Below are 19762 nucleotides of genomic sequence, written 5' to 3' on the forward strand. Positions count from 1 at the left end.
GATAATTATACAAATGTATTATATTTAATAATAATTTATTGAATTGACGCGAAAATATAAATATCGTTTACAAGTTTACAACGACATGCGCAATAGTTAAATTTTTTTTTTTTTTAATTGGTATTAATTTTTTAATTTTTTTAATGTATTCGTCACTCACTGTTAAAAATATTAAACATTATTATACGGCCTACTATACAGTAGTCTAAATTATATTTTTTCGTTTTTATGTACTTAACTGAAACTAGTCAGTATTAAGCGCGGAGAGCGGAAAAATAATTTATGGACGTGTTAAAAATTGAAGTTAAAAATTGTTCGGCTCGTACATCTATTAAAAATATACTATCCGCATCAATTATTAATCGGTAACATTTGTGTTTTATGTGTATTTTAACCTTTAGTTATGACCTTAGGCTTCCCGTATAATTTAAATTTTAAGTTCATCTGGCTGTAGTTAGTTTTTTATTGAACTAGCAATGTAGACGCGATCAAGTGGTCCGAACAAATACCATGACCCGTAAGTCCAGCCTTAGTTGTAATGTATAGTTGCATACAGCTATAAGAGACATTAATATAGTTTAAAAAGTATATTTGTATTTATATATTGTAAAATATGGTAGCTAGAAATTTTCATTAGACGTATGATGGTAACTGGTAAGTGATTACACTGATAACATAATATACAATCAAATATCGGTTGTTTAAAAATTGACTAACACACATGATTTGAGATATCAAACGAAGAGAAATTTAGTAACTTAGAAAAGACAATATCGGTTGAGTGTTTACTTTATTTTTTAATGATTGCAGTGCGTAGTATTATATGTGTTTTATCTATATAGGAGCGTATTTTAGGAGCACCGTTATTATATTTACTGAATACTAGGATATGTGTTTTATGCTGATTAAATTGTTTTCAAAGTTTTTTGAAATCATGTTCGGCTAAGCTACCCTAAGAAAAGGCTCAACAACCGTATCTCTGGGGATTCTTGATATATTTTTTATAATATCCATTTATTATGTTGCCACAAGGTTGCCACAAGGAATAGATAATCATATATTTATAAAATTTGATGTTTCACAAATTCACAATGTAATTAGAGTTTCGGGCATATTGATTAGATGCTTAACTTGCACAGACTACATCTAGAGTGTGGTAACGTGATTCTGATTTTACTTATTGTAATTTTTATTGAATAAATTTAAGCAACTAAATTTTTATTAATATTTTTAGTAATTTTTTTGAACATTTATTATTGTACCATTTTTGTTTAGATTTTTAGTGTCAATTTACTGTTATATGAAATTTGTAAATATTATTCTAGTTTAGATACCGTTTTTAATATACGTTTATTTATTTTATTACAACTAACAACCACTGTTGGACCAAACATGATTATTATTTTTGAATTGAGTTATGTATTCATTGAAAGTACTATATCGAGTTGAGCCTGTAAAAAAACACACATGTATTATTTGATATTAAATTATTTTTTTAATAGAACTAAGTATAATTAAATTATATATAATATTATATATCTATCAATAATGATGATAACCTCAAACAAAACAAATTAAAAGTCAAAATTCAGCATATTGTGCTTTAAAATATATACATCATAGATAGTGAAAATTAGTTATAATAAAGTTAGTTTAACAAAATGTTGTTTATAACAATTATTAAAATATGATGTCTTGGTAGAAATAAACCATATTTATCATTTTATATAATTTATCTTTTATTAGTTATTACAAATTCTGTTAAAATTATTGCTTTTCCAAAAATAAGGTTCAAGGTTCTATTATAAATAACTGTTATGGGTAACCTTCGCAAATATATGCAAAAATATTTATAATTGTATTATAAGAATATATTTTTTTAACTTCTATCTTATTATTTTGAATTATACAGTTATAGACTGTATTTCATTCATTCAATAATTATACCATAATATTAATTGTATTATTTTAAATTTTCTTTAATTTTTACATTTTTATTTTTAAAGTTTTTAATGTGAAAAAATGTAATGTGTAACTAAACAATACAATTATTAGCTATTTTATAAATATATAATATGTATGAAAAAATCGCTTACATGAAATTGTTGGTTACAACAAATAAATTGATATTCCCTTATACGAGTTGGTTATAAGTTATAACTTATAACCGATTTTCACTATATATATTATATTACTTTATCACTATTGAAAATACATAGTCTAAAAGCACTTAAATTATTGTATTAATAACAAATAAAATTACTCAATTAATTATTAATAATAAAAAATAGAAAAATGATAATTGTATTATGTATTTAGTTTTTTAAAAATTAATGTAGTAAGTACTTAGTTTGATATTTAATAATACACACTTTTAATGATTTATGGTTCTTATTGAAAAAATTTAACTCATGTTGATTAACATCTTTCAAATGATTTAATTCCTTTGTCAAATCGATTTTTAATCTATTATATTTAATGTTTGCCTCATTCAATTTTTTTTTTAACAAAACATGTTGGTCTTCTATATCATGTATATCCTTTTCTGTCAAGCCACCTTTATTATCATTCTATAACAGCAATAAACACAATGAAGGGTAATATATCTTCAATGTTTTGAATGTTCGAACATTCAAAAATTTGATTACAATTCATGAAATATTATACTTTTTTTAAAAATATTTCAATAAAATTAAATCACGTTCAAACACAACATGCATATTCGTTTACATGTGATCTATGATAGAACTTTTATCGTTGAAAACTTTACAAAGTTACATTAATATAATGTATAATAGATTGTAGATTATTATTTATATTAATCAAGGGTATGCAAAGTGTATCAGAAAAAGTTGACAAATATAATTAGTTATTTAATTGTTTTTATCATTATTTAGGATTTAAAAAATATGTATTGACAATAATATTAAAATGTAGACAACAATAAAATATAAATGTCAATAGTCATATTCATGTAATTTAAAAAGTGGTAAAATATTAATAAAAATTAAATTAATAAGTCGATAAGTGATTGCGTAATTAGTTAAAGTTTATTTCATTTGCCAATTATTTTTGTAACACTCTATAGACATATTTCATTATTATATAAAATATTAAAATATGTATTTAAATTTGGTAAAAATGAATTTGTTTGTGAACATTATTTTTATACCTATTAGACATTAATGTTTAGTGGATAATATATAAATAATACGTGGAAATTCATATAATATACTCAATACTTAATATATTATATCTAATACTTATATTATATCGGTATAAAGTTGCTTAAATTATACATTTTTTAAATCTTCTTTGTTTTTGTTTATAATTTTTTTCATATTTGGCAGTAATATAAAATTATGTACATAATGTATTACATATATAAACATTATAAACATGGAAAAACCATGAAATACATGAAATGAAATAGGCGAGAACTGAAGAAAGTGTGAATGACGAACAGATTATACGCAAGATTAACTTACCAATGATGTATGTTTAATTCTAAACATTAAACCGCTCTCAAATAAATGTTTATGAGCAATTATACTTGAATTGTATTCGTTTCGAATTTTGATTAATAATTCACCTCGATCAATGCTATTTACGCAAACTTGTCGTATCAGTTCATCTAACATAATAACACAATAAAACTTGTAATATGAACACATTTTGCAATATGATTATATTGATTAGTTAATTATTATTATTATTATTATATATGTGAAGTTTCACATGTATAGATATTAATTTTTATGTTAAACATTAATGAAACCATTTCTGCGATTGCAGATGATTGCAATTTGCAGTTATGGGGAATAAAATAGTTTTAGTATTAATAATGTGTTATTATTCAATCATTTAAACATAAAATGAATGCCATGAAATTTTCTTAGAATTAAATATGTTTAATTTATTTGATTGTGTATTATAAATCAAAAATAAATGTACCACTACGAATTGCATATAAAATAAATCACTATTCAGAAATATAAACTTGATTAAACACACATAATGATATAATTTTTTAGAACGATTTTGTTTTGATAACACTATTAAAATTAAACCGTAAACTGTTCAAATACGACTTACATGTTTTGTTAACGATTGATTATAAATATACATAAGTTTAAATTAAAATTATTATAGTTATTATAATAAAATATATAGGCGTATATAATATGTAGTAAAAGTGGTCGCCATTATTGGTAATAAAACTTAATTCAGAGATTGATCAATAATAAATATTTTGAATAATTTTTTATGATTCGTGTTTTATTTTCATATATATATATATATATATATTGTTTTTGAATAAGATAACAGCTAATAATAACAAATAAGTGACATTTTACTGTGAATATCTATTAATTATTTAATACATGCATAACTAAGAATATATCTAATAATTGTTATTGATTTTTATTGATGAGGTAAAAGTATAGTTTATTCGTAAATAGTTAAAACTACAATATTAAGAAAGATTTTTTATTTCGTGCTCCCATTTACATAGTAAATTATAAATTGTGCATTTAGATATGATCACGCTAATCATTATATTATATTAAAAATAATATTATGTATTACAAAGTAAAAAAAAAATAAAAATAAAATCTACGACATAGTTAATAATATTCTTTTACATTTTAATAGGTAAGTTAATTTACTCTAATATTGACCCCTTGTAGAGACTGTTCTGCAGGACATAATATTATATATATTTAGAGGATTAGCGTACCATGCACTATGTCCTTTAAATATAATATTATAGTTAGTTTAATAGAAACAGCGCTTCCGGATGATTTATAATGTATTATAATTCGTGCTTAAAATTGATACACAAAATTACGAAAACGATAATAATTTAATGGTTGAAAATCACTATGCGCATATAATATTGTTACATATTATAATGACATGATGTATAAAATAAAAATTCAATACCACGTCATCGTTAGTATAGACAGGTATAAAATATAACTGACCACTGATTGGCCATGGCTTGGTGTTAGGAAATTTAGTCGTATACATAATAACTAGAGTTTTGAATTTTAAATATTTAAATGTGTGTATTTAATAATTAACAATCAATTAAAATACGATATAATTTTTTTTTCATTTTATTCAGTTCACATGAATTTCAAAATCGTACTTTTAGTATTAAATTATAATTGAAATTGTACATGATATATATTCAATATACCATCACAAAAGGTTCTGCTCGTAAAATAAATAAATATAGATAGATTATGAAAAAAATTAATTTATCCAGATAGAATTAATATTATTTTTTCACATCTTATTCTTAAAATATAGAAAATAATATGAATACTATAATAATAGTTTAGTTTAAATCACTAATAATACAAGTAATCAATGTTAAATACCTAATTTAAATGGCTATGCAAAGTTATCAACATTTCTATTTCTATACCTTCCGTGACAATTATAAATCGATTTTTTTCATTTATCTAACTAACTTTAGCAATTGCACACTATTAGTTGTTGTAACTTATAAGTCTCGTTTTAAAGTAAAGATACGTACATTTAAATAGTTAGATTTCTTGACGAATCTCGGGCTATTCGCAAGGAACAGAAAACTGTTTAAGCTTTAAAAATATTTAGATAACACCATTGAAATTTTGAAGCATATTCCTATTATATATAATACCTTTAGGATTGAGGATTTTTATAATAAGTCACTTGAACATAACAGTTACATGTCGTTATAATTTATATTTTTCAAATGTTTAGAAAATATTTCATTTATTTATAAAAAATGTCTACTTTTTTTCTTCTATTTCTTGTATGGTATTTTTTTTTACTTTATAACAATATGAAAAGTTACCGAATATATTCGCAGACAACAAGTGAAAACAAAATACATTTATTTATGTCACCCAATAATAACGAAGGGTCGTCCTGTTTTTTTTCATGGCCCAGTTATTAAAGATTAAAATATTATCTTTTCCCATCGATACTGTATTGATGGTAACGTATTCGGCTGGACGTTAAATTCTCTACCAACATCATATTTCTAACATTTCTATCTTATTTTTACGATATCTTATTTTCACCTTTAATATATTTTCACTGGTGAAATCATCGTAAGAAGAATATATAGGGCTATATTATTATGTCTAATACTCTCACCCTGTCTCTGATTCGCCGTTTTCGATTTCTGCCAAAGTAAGTCTCTTCGGTGGATTCGATAAATCGAGAAAACCTTTAATTGTATTTGAATCATCGAGAGAAATAACTTATTATACTTATAATCTATATAGGTATATGAATTAAAATTTCATTATTCAAAAAGTCATTGATGATATTCAGTATAATAAGTATCTACTGTACATAATATACACAATGATTAATCAAGCACACTATTGAGCTAATTCCCATTTTTCCTTAAGTAATTAATTTATTCAATTTCTAATATTTTGAAATTTAATTACACTTGTCTTAAACACAATTTTTTTTATGTACAAAGATTTCTTACATCATTTAATGAAAATTCTGAGATGATACAAATTTATTATGTGGAAACTGTTTTTACAGTAGAACAAGTGTACATTTTGACGCATACAAATCTAAATTCAAATGAGTTGTTTCTTAGTTATTTAATATACTTTATGTAGATATGTAATATTTAATTAATACGCCTACTCATTATACACAATTTATAAAGACTCTATTAATACTCAAAAACAGAAAAAAAAAAATGATTTTATGTGTAAACATGTTTTGAATACGTATATATGTTGCACTTGGGCCATTGAATAAAAAAAATAAACTGTACGTTGACACCCACTTAATTAAAATTGTTTGAAAGTGTTATTTCAAATCATAATATTATAAAGAAGAGTTTCTAGTTATCATTCATTATTATTTATAGGCTTATAGTTACTAACAAAAGACAAATGCATTCTTTTACGAATTTCAAAAACTAACACTAAAAATCTATAATAATTAGGCTCAAAAAATGTTAAAATGCATAACATAAAATAAAAACTTAATTAATAATTTTTAATTGATAATGTTTTAACCATTAACAATGTAATTCTTAGACTTATTATGGCTATCAAATGAATCAATTTATTAGTAATGTTTGCTATTTGTAATTACTTATCCATATACTAATCAGTAATCATATAATATATCAATATATTTAAAAAAAAATAAAAATATTTTTTCATAGTATCATAGAAATATTTTATGAAGAGTAAAATTTAAGATTTTTAAGTTATCATCTTTATCTAAATAATTGTATTAAGTTCAATTAATTAGCTATTTTAATTAAATTAAAAAAAAAAAACTAATCTGTACACTAAACTGTTTATAATAGTTATCATTTTATATGACGTTATATCGTAACTTACTGAAACACTGCTTATACAATTGTCTTCTGACTGGACACACTCCGTACATTCTGGCATGCCAGTAAGATAAGTTGAATTTTAAGTCTTCGGCTAGAGCTGTCATTTGATGCCGGTCCGCTGGCTCCGTGGATGCTACTCGCCGCCACTTCTTACCATCTTCCGTCCATTCCTCTGGCGGATAGATGTACTCGAACACTTTGTTGTATCCAGGTGGATAGTCGTTGTTCTGTTTTCCCTACGAAAGATGGCGATGGATAATATTATAATATCATATAAATATTAAATAGTTGTTATAATCGTGCTGTTTTGTCATGATAAAAACTGACGGAGACGGAGATTGTAGTATAACGTTCATATAGGCATACCGCATGCGCATATTTCATTGTCGGAGTATGTGATACAAAAAATTAATCCCTTCCCTCTAAAAAATATTCCGCAATAAAACCCTAAAAATAAAACTGTTTAATCAAAATAAAAAAAAAAATTGTTAGAGATTTTTCATTAGAAAATATTTGTAACATTCTGAACTTTTCTATAACATTTTCAATATATATTTCCGTCTTCCTAATTAATTTTTTTTTGAACCAAATTTTTATAATTTATAAACACATATAATATATATATATTATAAAGGATATAACGAGTCTAATAATCTAATATCCATAGAGCTGTTAAATATGTAGTGGGATATCCTACATACTCCGTGCTCTGAACACCTATGATGATATTATAATTTAATACATCACTCCATCAGCCTAGAAACTAGACAATTGTAAAATAAGTCGACCATTAGGCAATGTTTATTAATAAATCCTTTTTAAATGTATGAAAAATTGGAATTAAATATAAAAATACTAAATAGTAATTATAAATACAAATTTGTACATATAATGAAATATCTGCTAAATGTAGAAAATGTTGTACTACCTCAAAGTATAAAATTGTTTAGGAGAGTAATTTTATATTTTTAACAGTTAAACTTTTGTTAAAAATTGTTAAATTTTAAAAGTCATGAAAACCATCTCCTGTTATTTAAACAAAACTCAGTGTAAAAAAATAATAATTGTAGAAGTACTTTCATAGATATTATAATCTTCTGGTCGTTAATACGTTTTTTTTACTTGGAACTTTTTTGTTTTGAATTTAATGCATGTTTTCCGAAAAACAATATTAGGTTAAATAACATGATAGTACATTGGTACTATGATTTATACAATTTTATATTTTGTTAATAAATGTACAACAATGTTATATTATTATACTTTATCGTTGAGATAATGGATTTAATCACTTGTTGGTTATCACTCGTTTGTTTTATTATGTAAATAGAATCATTGGTTATTGTTATTATAGTTAAGAATTAAAAATCATTATTTAGAATATTTAGATTACTGTTATCAATAAAGTCAAGTGTCACAACCGGATGATTTATTAATAAAACCCTTTTATGGTTTAACTAATCTTAGTTTATATGTTTGTTGTACAGTTAGAACAAATTACTATGATATTTACAATAATGATTTTCGAATTTTCCATCATACGTATTTATTACGATCGTAATTGGTAAAAAATACTTTGAGTTTGAAGATTTCTTTGTTATATTATAACTAAAAATTATTTAAAATATGTCATTGTGTATTTGTTTTAAATTGATTTAATTATAATAATTAATAATACATAATAATATGTATTGTACTCATAATAATAAAACTAATAAATTCAATATTGATGATTGTGTTTGAAAATTTAAAAAAAAACATATTTTAACGGTAAATGATAAATTTCTCGTATTCGGACCAATCGTGTAAATTATTATTAGAGAAATTATTAATAGATAATTTAGCCGATTTTTAAATAATTTAAACTCAAAGAAAAAAACAAATTTTATCATTTCTACATACTTGTTTCCCTTGATATTAATGTCGATTTCCTTAGCATTATTATTTTTAAATCTATATTGAATATGCAAATACTATTTGGTAATTACTTTATCCTTATTTTTTAACTATAACGATTAACAACACGCATAAAAAATGATATAACTTTAAAAAAATTAATGAAATAAAATGTAATACTCTGATACACATATTAGGTTGTATAAATACAACTAAGTATCACTTAAGACGTTTAAAAAAATAAAAAATTGTTAGTACGGTTTTTTGTTTTCTCTCTCTGATCCACGCTCAATATAGCAAATTCAAGTTCAAGCGATTAAATTCTGTGTTGTTAGCATTAATATAGTAAATTAACCTATTAACAAAATCAAAGGTAAGAAAATTAAGTAAAGCGCAATATTTTAACTCAAAAGTGAGAAATGGCTATGTAAAATATTACAATTTTAAAACGCCCATAACATGCTTTAAAATAAAAATACCAATAAATTATTTTGTTGTGTCTTAAATAATATTCTTATATTTAATTACGATAATTGGTAAAATCATTCTGATATTAAATCTAACAACACAAAATTGGATTTACTCAAGACAAATTCGATATGTTGCGCACGTGGATCGGAGAGAGGAAAAAGTTTATCTAAATCTAAAATCATCAATAGTACTTAATTGCCAAATAATAATATATAGAAATCAAAGTTAAAGAAATTACTAAAAATAGTATATACATATTATGTGACATATACATATATATAAGTACTTATAAATTTATATAAATAAATATTGAATTGATGGTCTGAGGATTTTTTTTTTATCATTACAAACTTCATCCCCGTTGAATGACGTACCTACACGACGTCGAGTTGAGAAAAATAAGACATGACATGCAGTCGACACACAGCCGTGGTAATCCTACGTATGGTCTTTGCAACCATTCGGTGGGATCTTTGTAGTAACATAATATTTTAACGTCCAATCCCAACGTCAGACAAAAAGGATCCTGCATCGTGATCCCGATTTCTAACCTAACTCGAACTCGTTTTTAGATGATGCCATTTAATATTGTATATATACAGTATACACTTATATATTTTTTAAGTTTTAATGTGTTTTTATTTTTTACGACAACCAGTCTCTGTATAAATAATATTTATCCCTATCTTGATAAAGCTACTTATTTTTTTTTTTTCATATGAAATATTATCTTTTAAATAATTTATTTACTTGCGTAGGTAGTCGTTTATTTTATTTTTTCTGTATTATTATTATATTTTTATGTATACGGCATGTTTAAAATGGTTAGATATAGAATATAAAACAAAGCAAACAAACCAAAAGTGGAATAAATTGTTTATATTTTGAATAAATTATCCATAAAAATACTTTCAGTAAAATACAACCCCAAATATATGATATTTCATTAATTGTCACGTGGTATTCCTGTAATTTTTTTCATAAATTATCAAAAATTATGTTACTCTTTGGAAATGAAATAACAAATACCTAAAAATATAACTTCAACAAATTATCATCAAAATGTAAATTAGTCAAGCCAAAGATGTTAATAATATTCGAATCAATACGAGACGCTATATTTTAATTACGACTTCGGTTAGGTTCCTTTACATCAGTTTATTCAACTTTGAATTTAATTAATTAAGTTTAAAATATCCTATTGAAGATATATTACTGTTAATAATAAAACCATTTAAGTGTATGATAAAATATAAAAAAAAAACAACTTGATTTGATGGTTCAATGCGACTATAATATGAAATTGGAAACTATCGTAACGTGTAAAAGGAAGTGAGATTATATTGCCGTAATAGCCATACCGATTTTCTTTTTAGTATTATAGGTAAGATTCAAATCTGTTGAATTATTTCTTGCAACCGATATGACGGAGTTCGAAGTTTATGAAAAACGTGAAAATATCAACACAGCGTGGTCGTATCGACAGTTTTTTTTTTTATTATTTTTTTTATTTAGAAAGTTTACAATCTGTATTTCATAACACAATAAGTAAAAAAGATGACTGACATAACACTACATACATAACAAAAATAACAAATGAAGCACAAGATAAGGGAAATCATCCAGTGATGGTACCCACCAGTTATTTATTTTTGTTTATTACGGCACCAATTTCTTTTGAGCCAGCGCGGTGGGTTGTCAGGAAGAGTACGTGATGCTAGGTGAGAGACCAAAGGATTGGGACGGTGTTGTAGCTTAGAGTAAAATCTGTTATAGTACAATTTAGCTAGTTGGTCAATTGTTGGAATTCTTAGATCTTTGTGTAGGGTTTCATTTGTTACGTACCAAGGAGCCGAGGCTATAAGCCGGAAAGTGATGGACTGGGAAACTATTGAATAGTGCGGATTTGAGAAGGTTTAGCACACCCCCAGATTTGCATACCGTACGTCTAAACGGGTCTGAGTAGAGATTTGTACAATGCCGACTTGTGTATATTGATAGTTTAGATTTGAGAATCGGCCTAAGTAGATGAAGGCGGTTGTTAAGGATTTTACGTTTGGACTTTAAATGCGGTCCCCATGTCAATCTTTTGTCTAGTAAAATTTCCAAACATTTTACCTGACTCATGTAGGAATATTGACTCCTTGAAGTCGAAGCGAGAGGGTATAGACAGTTAACAAGATTTACAAATGTGTAAATACAATCCAATAAACAATGGACGGAAATTCGATGATTGATCACACACACAGTAATTAATTAAAATTGTATTTCACTCGTATATTACCCTTGAATAAATTATACTACCTAATCATATACCGAGTGTATAAATTAAGATCACGGCACGCAAATTATTATTTTTAAATTATGCTTAAGGTTGTGTTTGTTCAGGTACGATGTTTATACTATAGAAAAAAAATAATCGTATACCTAATAATATATAATATATATATTTTAATAACAGCGATTTTAATGAATCAATAATATTAACATGCATTTTTATATAACATGAAATATTTACTATGCCAATTGATTCGTTTACCTGTTATAGTCAAGTACAAACTTATTACTAGAGAAATCGTGATAACCTATTTCTGAGTTTCGATAGCTTAAATTATGTACAGATAATATCGAAAATAGTGTAATCACGTTAAGGTGTTACAGGGTTGTTATTTATCAATCATTCCGTAGCATCTCATAAAATTTTAAAATAATTTGTAATTTAAAGTAATTGAAATGTATCAAAGTTATTTTTTTTCTATTTTTATGGTCAACCTATATCCATTTAAATTAATTTAATTATTCAGTTTGAGCAAATGAAAAATCATAATTTTTCTCTTTATGTCAAGTTTAATTTCTTCTTTATGTGAATAATTGCATGAATAGTTTCAAATTTTTTTAGTTGTAACATGAAACAAATTTGTAATTTTAAATACATTTTTTCATCCCTAATTTAAAATACATCGGATTCCAGATAATATTAGTGAAGTTTACAAAAGAAAAATACAAATGTATTGTATAAGTTATTTTTGTTAAAGCAAATTTTAGTTCCAGTAAATAAGATGATGAGGAAAGTTTTTCAGTATATATAACTTTGTAATTTGACTTATCTTCTGTGAAAAGTTCCAAAAAAGTATCAAAAATCAAAATACAAAATATGCAATTTCTTATGATGAAACTATAAATGTTTATTTATTTGTTAGTCAACTATTTATTCAATATAATAATGGTTTTTGTTCATCAACTTCAGCAAAAAATATGTTTTCTTTTGTGGTTGTAAAATTATTTTTTCTCAACTAAGAATATCCTGATGAATGATTTCAAATGCTTGTTTTTAAAATATAATCACATCGATGGAGTTTAATTTAAAGTATTAATCAATAGCTCTTATCTAATTTTTCTACTTTTACATTTTTAAATTGTTATTGAAAATAGTCAATAATTAAATCATTTATTCTGTAATTAATTATTTTATTTTTTCAGTATCCGTAGCGGAATTTTAACTTGTACGGGTGTAACGATCCCGTGGGCCCTAATCATTGGTGTTAGGAAAGTGATACGCCCATCGCCCAGTACCGATGTACTGCAATAGTCTCCTCTTTGGCCTTAATTAGTCGGGAAAGGATAGCTCCTTTTAGTTGGAGGTTATAACATACTAACAATCTGTCTTCATAAAAAAAATCTTATGTTATAAACCTTTCACATAAGCCTTGGAAATATGATGATATAAACGGATTTTTGACTCAAAAAATATCTCCTAATAAAACTCCTTCTGAAATCAGAACGGAAAATATACGGACATAAAAATTAGAACTTGGAATATTTGAAATTTATATAAACTAGTGGCACATAGAAATTACCTAATCTAGGAATGACTAGAATTGAAGAGGCCGATGATTAGGAATTGGGAGAGAAGTAATGAGAGCGATAAAAAACCTAAACGGCTTGTAAGTGCAAAAAAAAAAAAATTTAAAAATTTTCACATCTCCGTGTATAATTTTAATATAGATATATGTATATATGAATACTGAACATCCAATTTGCACAAAGTTCAATGTATAATGAACTTAATATTTTTTAGTTTAATATTAAAATTCTTTTTTTAAATTTTATATTTTACAGTAGTAAGCATAAATTATTATCATTTTAGTTTATTCTTCTAATGACCAATTATTGTGATGAAAAATTTATTTTCAAAACAATTTATAATTATCACACTTGAAAATTAAAACATATAATATAATATAATTTGTAATACGTCCGATCAATAATTATCTCGTACCTTGTCCTCTTTACTGTCTTCTATTAGAATTGGTTCACTGCCTTTGATAAACTTCACATCTAATATAGTGTCTTGCTCTAGATCATCTTTTTTTGTCTCCATTTTCGTAACAATGACAATTTACAATGTAAAAAATATTTAGCTACTGTAAAGAAATATTTAAATAAATTGACTTAAACGATATAGTTTGAATTTATTTGACATATATGATATATAGGTATTTTTGAAATCGAAATACTAAACACTATAGATTAAACCGTTAAAAAATAGAAATAAATTATTATTATAAATTATTTCCACGGCAATTCAATATAGTTATAATTAATTAGCCAATTATTAAAAATATTTATATATAGGTACTATTGTATAAAAGTACATGATAGTGGTTGATTTTTAAATTAACCGATTACATACTTGAGTAGTTAAAAATGAAACTTCGCTGCATATGTGATCGATCGCTTTTATTAAATAATTAGTGTGTATTCACGTGACGTTAGAGATTTATTATATACGTACGTTGGTATTTTTGTACATATCAATACATATAGTAAATATAATTTATATGTTTGTAATATGAGACGTATATACATTCTTATTTTATAATTATTTAGTTTTGAGGTATAATAATACGCATATAATATGTAATCGGCGATGATGAGAAAGTGGAGCCAGTGAGATCAAAGAGATTTTAGTATTTAGCATGGATAGAGTATACTAACTCAATATATTTTCACTAATTATACAATTCTACAAATCAACTGCTGCAGTGTTTACATGTCTAGATTTAGTAAATTATTTATTCAAAGGCTAGAAGAACTGTTACGAAATAATAATAATAATAATCATAATAATACGTATTAACTACTCAGTTACGATATTCATAGCATGCATCGTATACGTGTTTTATGTTGACCTTTACTAAAATAAGTTTGACTAACTACACTACTCACTACAAAGTTTGTAAATTTCGTTTTTGGCACTTTCTACACAAATACACTTCTACATTCTGAAACAAAATTGTGTGCGTTGTTATTGAACCACCAAAAACCGACTAGCCGGAAACATTTTATGCAAATCGATATCACCAGCTGGTGGTGATGGTGTACTGTTATACCAGAGCATTGCGATCGAATCACTCTGTAGTAATATTGAATTTGCTACGTCTCGTTTTCCGCGTGCATGAAACATACCAAAATTTATAATTCAATATATAATTCTGTTTTATTTTGCCATAAATCGATCGGATAAATTATTGTTTAAAGTACCGTCAACGATTAGTATCCAAAAATGATTTTACCATCAAATTATTTTTTTTAAATTGTTATTTTCGGTATATCTTTAAAAGGTATGTTATAAAAGTTGATATATATATATATTTATTACATATATTAACTGAATTATTTCTGTTTACTGTGTAGTTATATACTTAAGTAATATTATCCGACTACCAGTTTATTGGTCATTTCCATTATGTCATTTCGTTATTCACAATGATTTTGTATTATGTTTAGTTTTCGTGTGCAATTAAGTTAAATTATTCGTTAAAATATTATTAAGAGGATGTCAACGCACTATTTGTTTTCTTACTCTGGCCCACGTGTAACATAGACAAAACGAATTTACGCAGAACAATTTATTTTTTTTTGATTTTTTTGAGTAATTTTAGAGTAGAATCACCCATAACAAAAATTAAAGAAAATAATATTTTTAAAGGTATAACATATCGATTTGTTTAAATATTGTCTCAAAACAATTTTAAACATAACTTAAATTTATAATTTTTTAATTTTTATTTTGAAAGTTGAATACTCAGTCAAATAATAATAAATTATAAAGCCAATAGATATAGTAAACCCTCAAAAATATTATCCTCACTAATTTTTATGTTACGCTTGGGCCAGAGAGTGAAAACAAACAGTGTGTGGACATCCTCTTAACATTCATAATTGATACAAATGCTATAGAGTGTATTTCCTAGTCACGTTCTAAACAGTCCAAGCATTTGCTGCTTGCTATTTATTATTAACATATTCACGTTTGACGTTGATACAATTTACAGGTTGAATATTCATAGCATTCCTGCAGTTATTATTTTTGGGAGTTGAGACAACTATTGACAATAATTGACATTTACAGTAATTATATATTAAAAACACCTAGGAAGTAATAAAAATAAAACTAGTAAATTGTCCGAAATCTGCAGTGGCTAAATCAGGTTACAATATGATTTTGATAAAAATATGTTTTTATTTTTATTTAATTTATAATTAATTAGTGTAATATACGTAAATAGTTATTTGTATTTTGTTTTTAAATTATAATTAGTGTAAATTTATTGACGGTAAAACTCGTACATTTTAAAAATCTTTGACGGTAAAAAAATAATATCTTTGTATATTTTATAATTTAATGGTTGAAAAAAATGTTGTACCTATATCAAATTTATTATTTTATAGAATATATAGTTATTAATATGGCTAAAGTCAACTAGTGGGGCTCAAGTCCCATTTATACTTATATGAAACAGAATTTTCCTTTACAGTTTACACTAAAACTTAAGTTAATTTTATTTTACTAAGAATTTAAAAATTTTACAACCTATATTTGATAATAATAAGACTTCTCCTTTCATCTATCAATAGATTTTTTCTGCAGGTTGTATATCACACTATAATATTAAAAATATAATATAATATAATATTTTATTTTATTTTTTTTTTTTTGATATTATTATATAATATATATATATATATATACATTCTTGATGTTCATGTAATTAGAATTTTAGATTCTGATACGATGATATCTATTGTGTACTAGTGTACTGTGACGTTTTGAAACGTACAACGTTTATTAGATAGGTTTGATGGGAGCGAGTCATTGTTTGCATGTAGGTGTATTATATTTTATTTATTAAAATAATACAGGTAAGACCCGATTGAATACTGCACGACTTCAGGAAATCGCAAATGATTTCATTGCTATTTTACACCCGTTTAAACTTTGAACTTTATATACATATATATATATATATATATATATGTATATATATATAAATATATTCCTATTTGTGTCGGTCTACGCGGAACTTGATCTGCAGCAGGATGCGTCCCTATATGTAGTGCACGATGGGGTCGTCGCCGCCAAAAGGATATAATATAAACGCAGGCGGCGTTCTTTCCATTGCGTGGTTAGCGAGAGAAAACGGGGAGATAGAGCGAAACAGGCCATATTTGAAAATCCCCTTTGAACCTTTGGGATCCGTCTAATTCGTAGGCTAAACATACTGTGTTGGTGTGTGTGAACGCATGCATTTCAAAAGTCAATATAATATGTGCGCAAACGGCGAAGCAAGCGGCGGGCTGGTTTCTTATGGATTCTGCCACTGCCGCGCGTCAAATTACTTTTCTTTTGCTCAGTGCCAAACGTCATCATGGGGTCGACTTTTATCGAGAGGAAGTGAAAGTGTGTACGCTGCACGTTATATATCTGCAAAGTATATAAATATATATATGCAGTTCATGGGGTTCTTGGTATCGTGTGTATACGATATAACTGCTGCAACACACACACACACACACGCACACATAAATACACGCATATGTATTGATATATATATATATATATATATATATAGATATTATTGGAATAACGTGTAATTATTTTATGTTATATACTAAATCGTGTGCTGACGTGAAGTAATCTAAATGAAAATGTACAAAATTATTTTATTAGACGAGGCAACACATATTGTAAATATTTAATGAAAACATTTGTTTATGTAAAAAAATATACATAATCACATGAAGTATTATATAAACAATAATAATGCTAATAACTAATAACTATAATAACTAATAAGTAATAAGTAATAATGTTTTGGCTGCGATATTAGGTATGCAGATTATAATAAAATACATTTGTCATTGTGTACCTCCGATGGGTGGTCTCTTCCCTCAGTCTCTTCTGTCTGTTTTGTTCCATTTTTATCACTTAAGCTTATTGTTCATTAATTATTGTAACAGATAGCGTAATATAGAATTTTGTTAAAAAAAAAGTCATTGTGTACGTTACATGCAATAAATATAGAAGTAATACACGGTAGTATGAATAAATTATAGTTAGAACTAATATTTTCTTAAACTATTTTTTGTCAAAATCAAATTGTATTTATTATTGTATATAATAATTATTATTTAATTTAATTTATTAATCATGAACCGTGTCGAAGAAAATGCAAATTTGTTTGTGATAATATATTCTATAGATTTAGATTAGTCTAAATAATATATATTTAAAATATAATTTGAACATTTCATAGTGTATTGTAAATTTGTAAATAATAACTTACGAAATGACAAAAGTTTCAAGTTCTTATAAATAATACTTTATTAATTAGAACGAAATAACTAAAATTGTTTTTTTTTGCTAAGATATCGGATTTTGTCAAATTTTAAAATTTAATTGCCTACACAAGAAATATTGTAACTATTGATAAATTAGGTTGCGACAAGAATTTATTATGAATCTTATATTTAATTGTTATTTGATATTTCTTAGTTAAAAAGTTTTAAATGTTATGAATATTTAATTAATAAAAAATTATCTTTAAATTTTAGTGATTTCAATGATTTTTTTTCTTAAACTTGAACTCAAGCAAACGTGCTATTGTTTTTCGTATATTTTTGAAACATCGATATATTTTAATTTTTGATTCACTTAACTCAGCTCCAACTTCAACTCTAGTTTCTGTCTCTGTTCAGAATCGTATTCCTTATATTATAATACTGTAGGTATACTATAATTAATTTCAAATTTAACACATCAAAAACGGTATCAACTTGTCCAACTTTTTTATGTGTTATTAATTTATTATTATACTTGTTAGTTGTAGTGTTGCCTGTTGGTAATATCAATATATAAACAGGAAATACAATTACCTAATATTTATCAATTATCATTAATGGTGATGCATATTTTAATAATCAAATTTTAATTTTATACGGATAGTTTTTGTTTTAATATAATAATATATTACAGTGTATTAATTGATGTGTTATCTTATGATATTATGTTTAATTTAGTCGAATAAAATTGTACTCTACTACGGCCAAGAGCTGTCTGACAAGCGGTTAGGAATACGGAAACAACGACGCGCGCGGTATGGGATCCTGGTTGTTCGGGACGGAAAAAACAACCAACGGTTGTGTTATGTGGCAATGCTGTTGCGCAATCAATATTTATTTTTATTTATTCACCTTTATATTTATAATAAAAATAAAAATAAAAAAACGATCTCGTCGAAACCATACATTTTTCTATTTTCTGTAATTTTGATAAGCACTTACAGGGAACTTATTATTTTTGTTCCTCCGAAAGTACCAACCTAATATTATTATTATTATTATCAAAAATATAACGTTCACACGCACGCATAAAAAAAACCATCGCACGTTTACTCAGAAAGTAAAAAAATATTTCTAAAACCTGTTAAAGAGTAAAGACACTGTCTGTACTGCACAATATTAAATATTATTAATAGTTAATAATATTATATATTATAAGTAAAATAAAATTTCTTTTATACGGATTATAAAATTATAGTATATAACTTTGTAATATACTTATACAGAATATTAGGATGCTGTTGTTAGTGTTTATTAATATGCGCAATGAGTATATTGTATATTATTATATTATTATTATTGTACAAGTAGTATTTTATATACGATAAA

At 25.1% G+C, this 19762-nt stretch overlaps 1 protein-coding gene across 1 annotated transcript; it reads right to left on the reverse strand.

Moving 5' to 3' along the window:
* Nucleotides 1-1415: 1415 nt before the first annotated feature.
* LOC112603283 (33 kDa inner dynein arm light chain, axonemal-like) lies at nucleotides 1416-14129 on the reverse strand. Its single transcript, XM_025351795.1, has 5 exons — nucleotides 14028-14129; nucleotides 7383-7617; nucleotides 3489-3634; nucleotides 2373-2570; nucleotides 1416-1451 (listed from the first exon to the last, which is right to left on the reverse strand). Exons 1-5 carry the CDS (start codon nucleotides 14127-14129, stop codon nucleotides 1416-1418), a joined length of 717 nt encoding a protein of 238 aa, XP_025207580.1.
* Between the last annotated feature and the right edge of the window lie 5633 nt (nucleotides 14130-19762).

The sequence above is a fragment of the Melanaphis sacchari genome, unplaced genomic scaffold (assembly GCF_002803265.2).
Source record: "Melanaphis sacchari strain LSU unplaced genomic scaffold, SCAv2.0 Contig9_pilon_pilon, whole genome shotgun sequence".
Lineage (NCBI taxonomy): Eukaryota > Metazoa > Arthropoda > Insecta > Hemiptera > Aphididae > Melanaphis > Melanaphis sacchari.

Bases quoted from the DNA above. Each gene is read 5' to 3' on its own strand.
- LOC112603283 (XM_025351795.1), bottom strand. From the start codon at position 14,129: ATGGAGACAAAAAAAGATGATCTAGAGCAAGACACTATATTAGATGTG. The intron at 7,618-14,027 runs GTACGAGATAAT...CATCTTTCGTAG, and splicing joins AAGACAGTAAAGAGGACAAG to GGAAAACAGAACAACGACTA. The intron at 2,571-3,488 runs GTAAGTTAATCT...TTGCTGTTATAG, and splicing joins GAATTAAACATACATCATTG to AATGATAATAAAGGTGGCTT.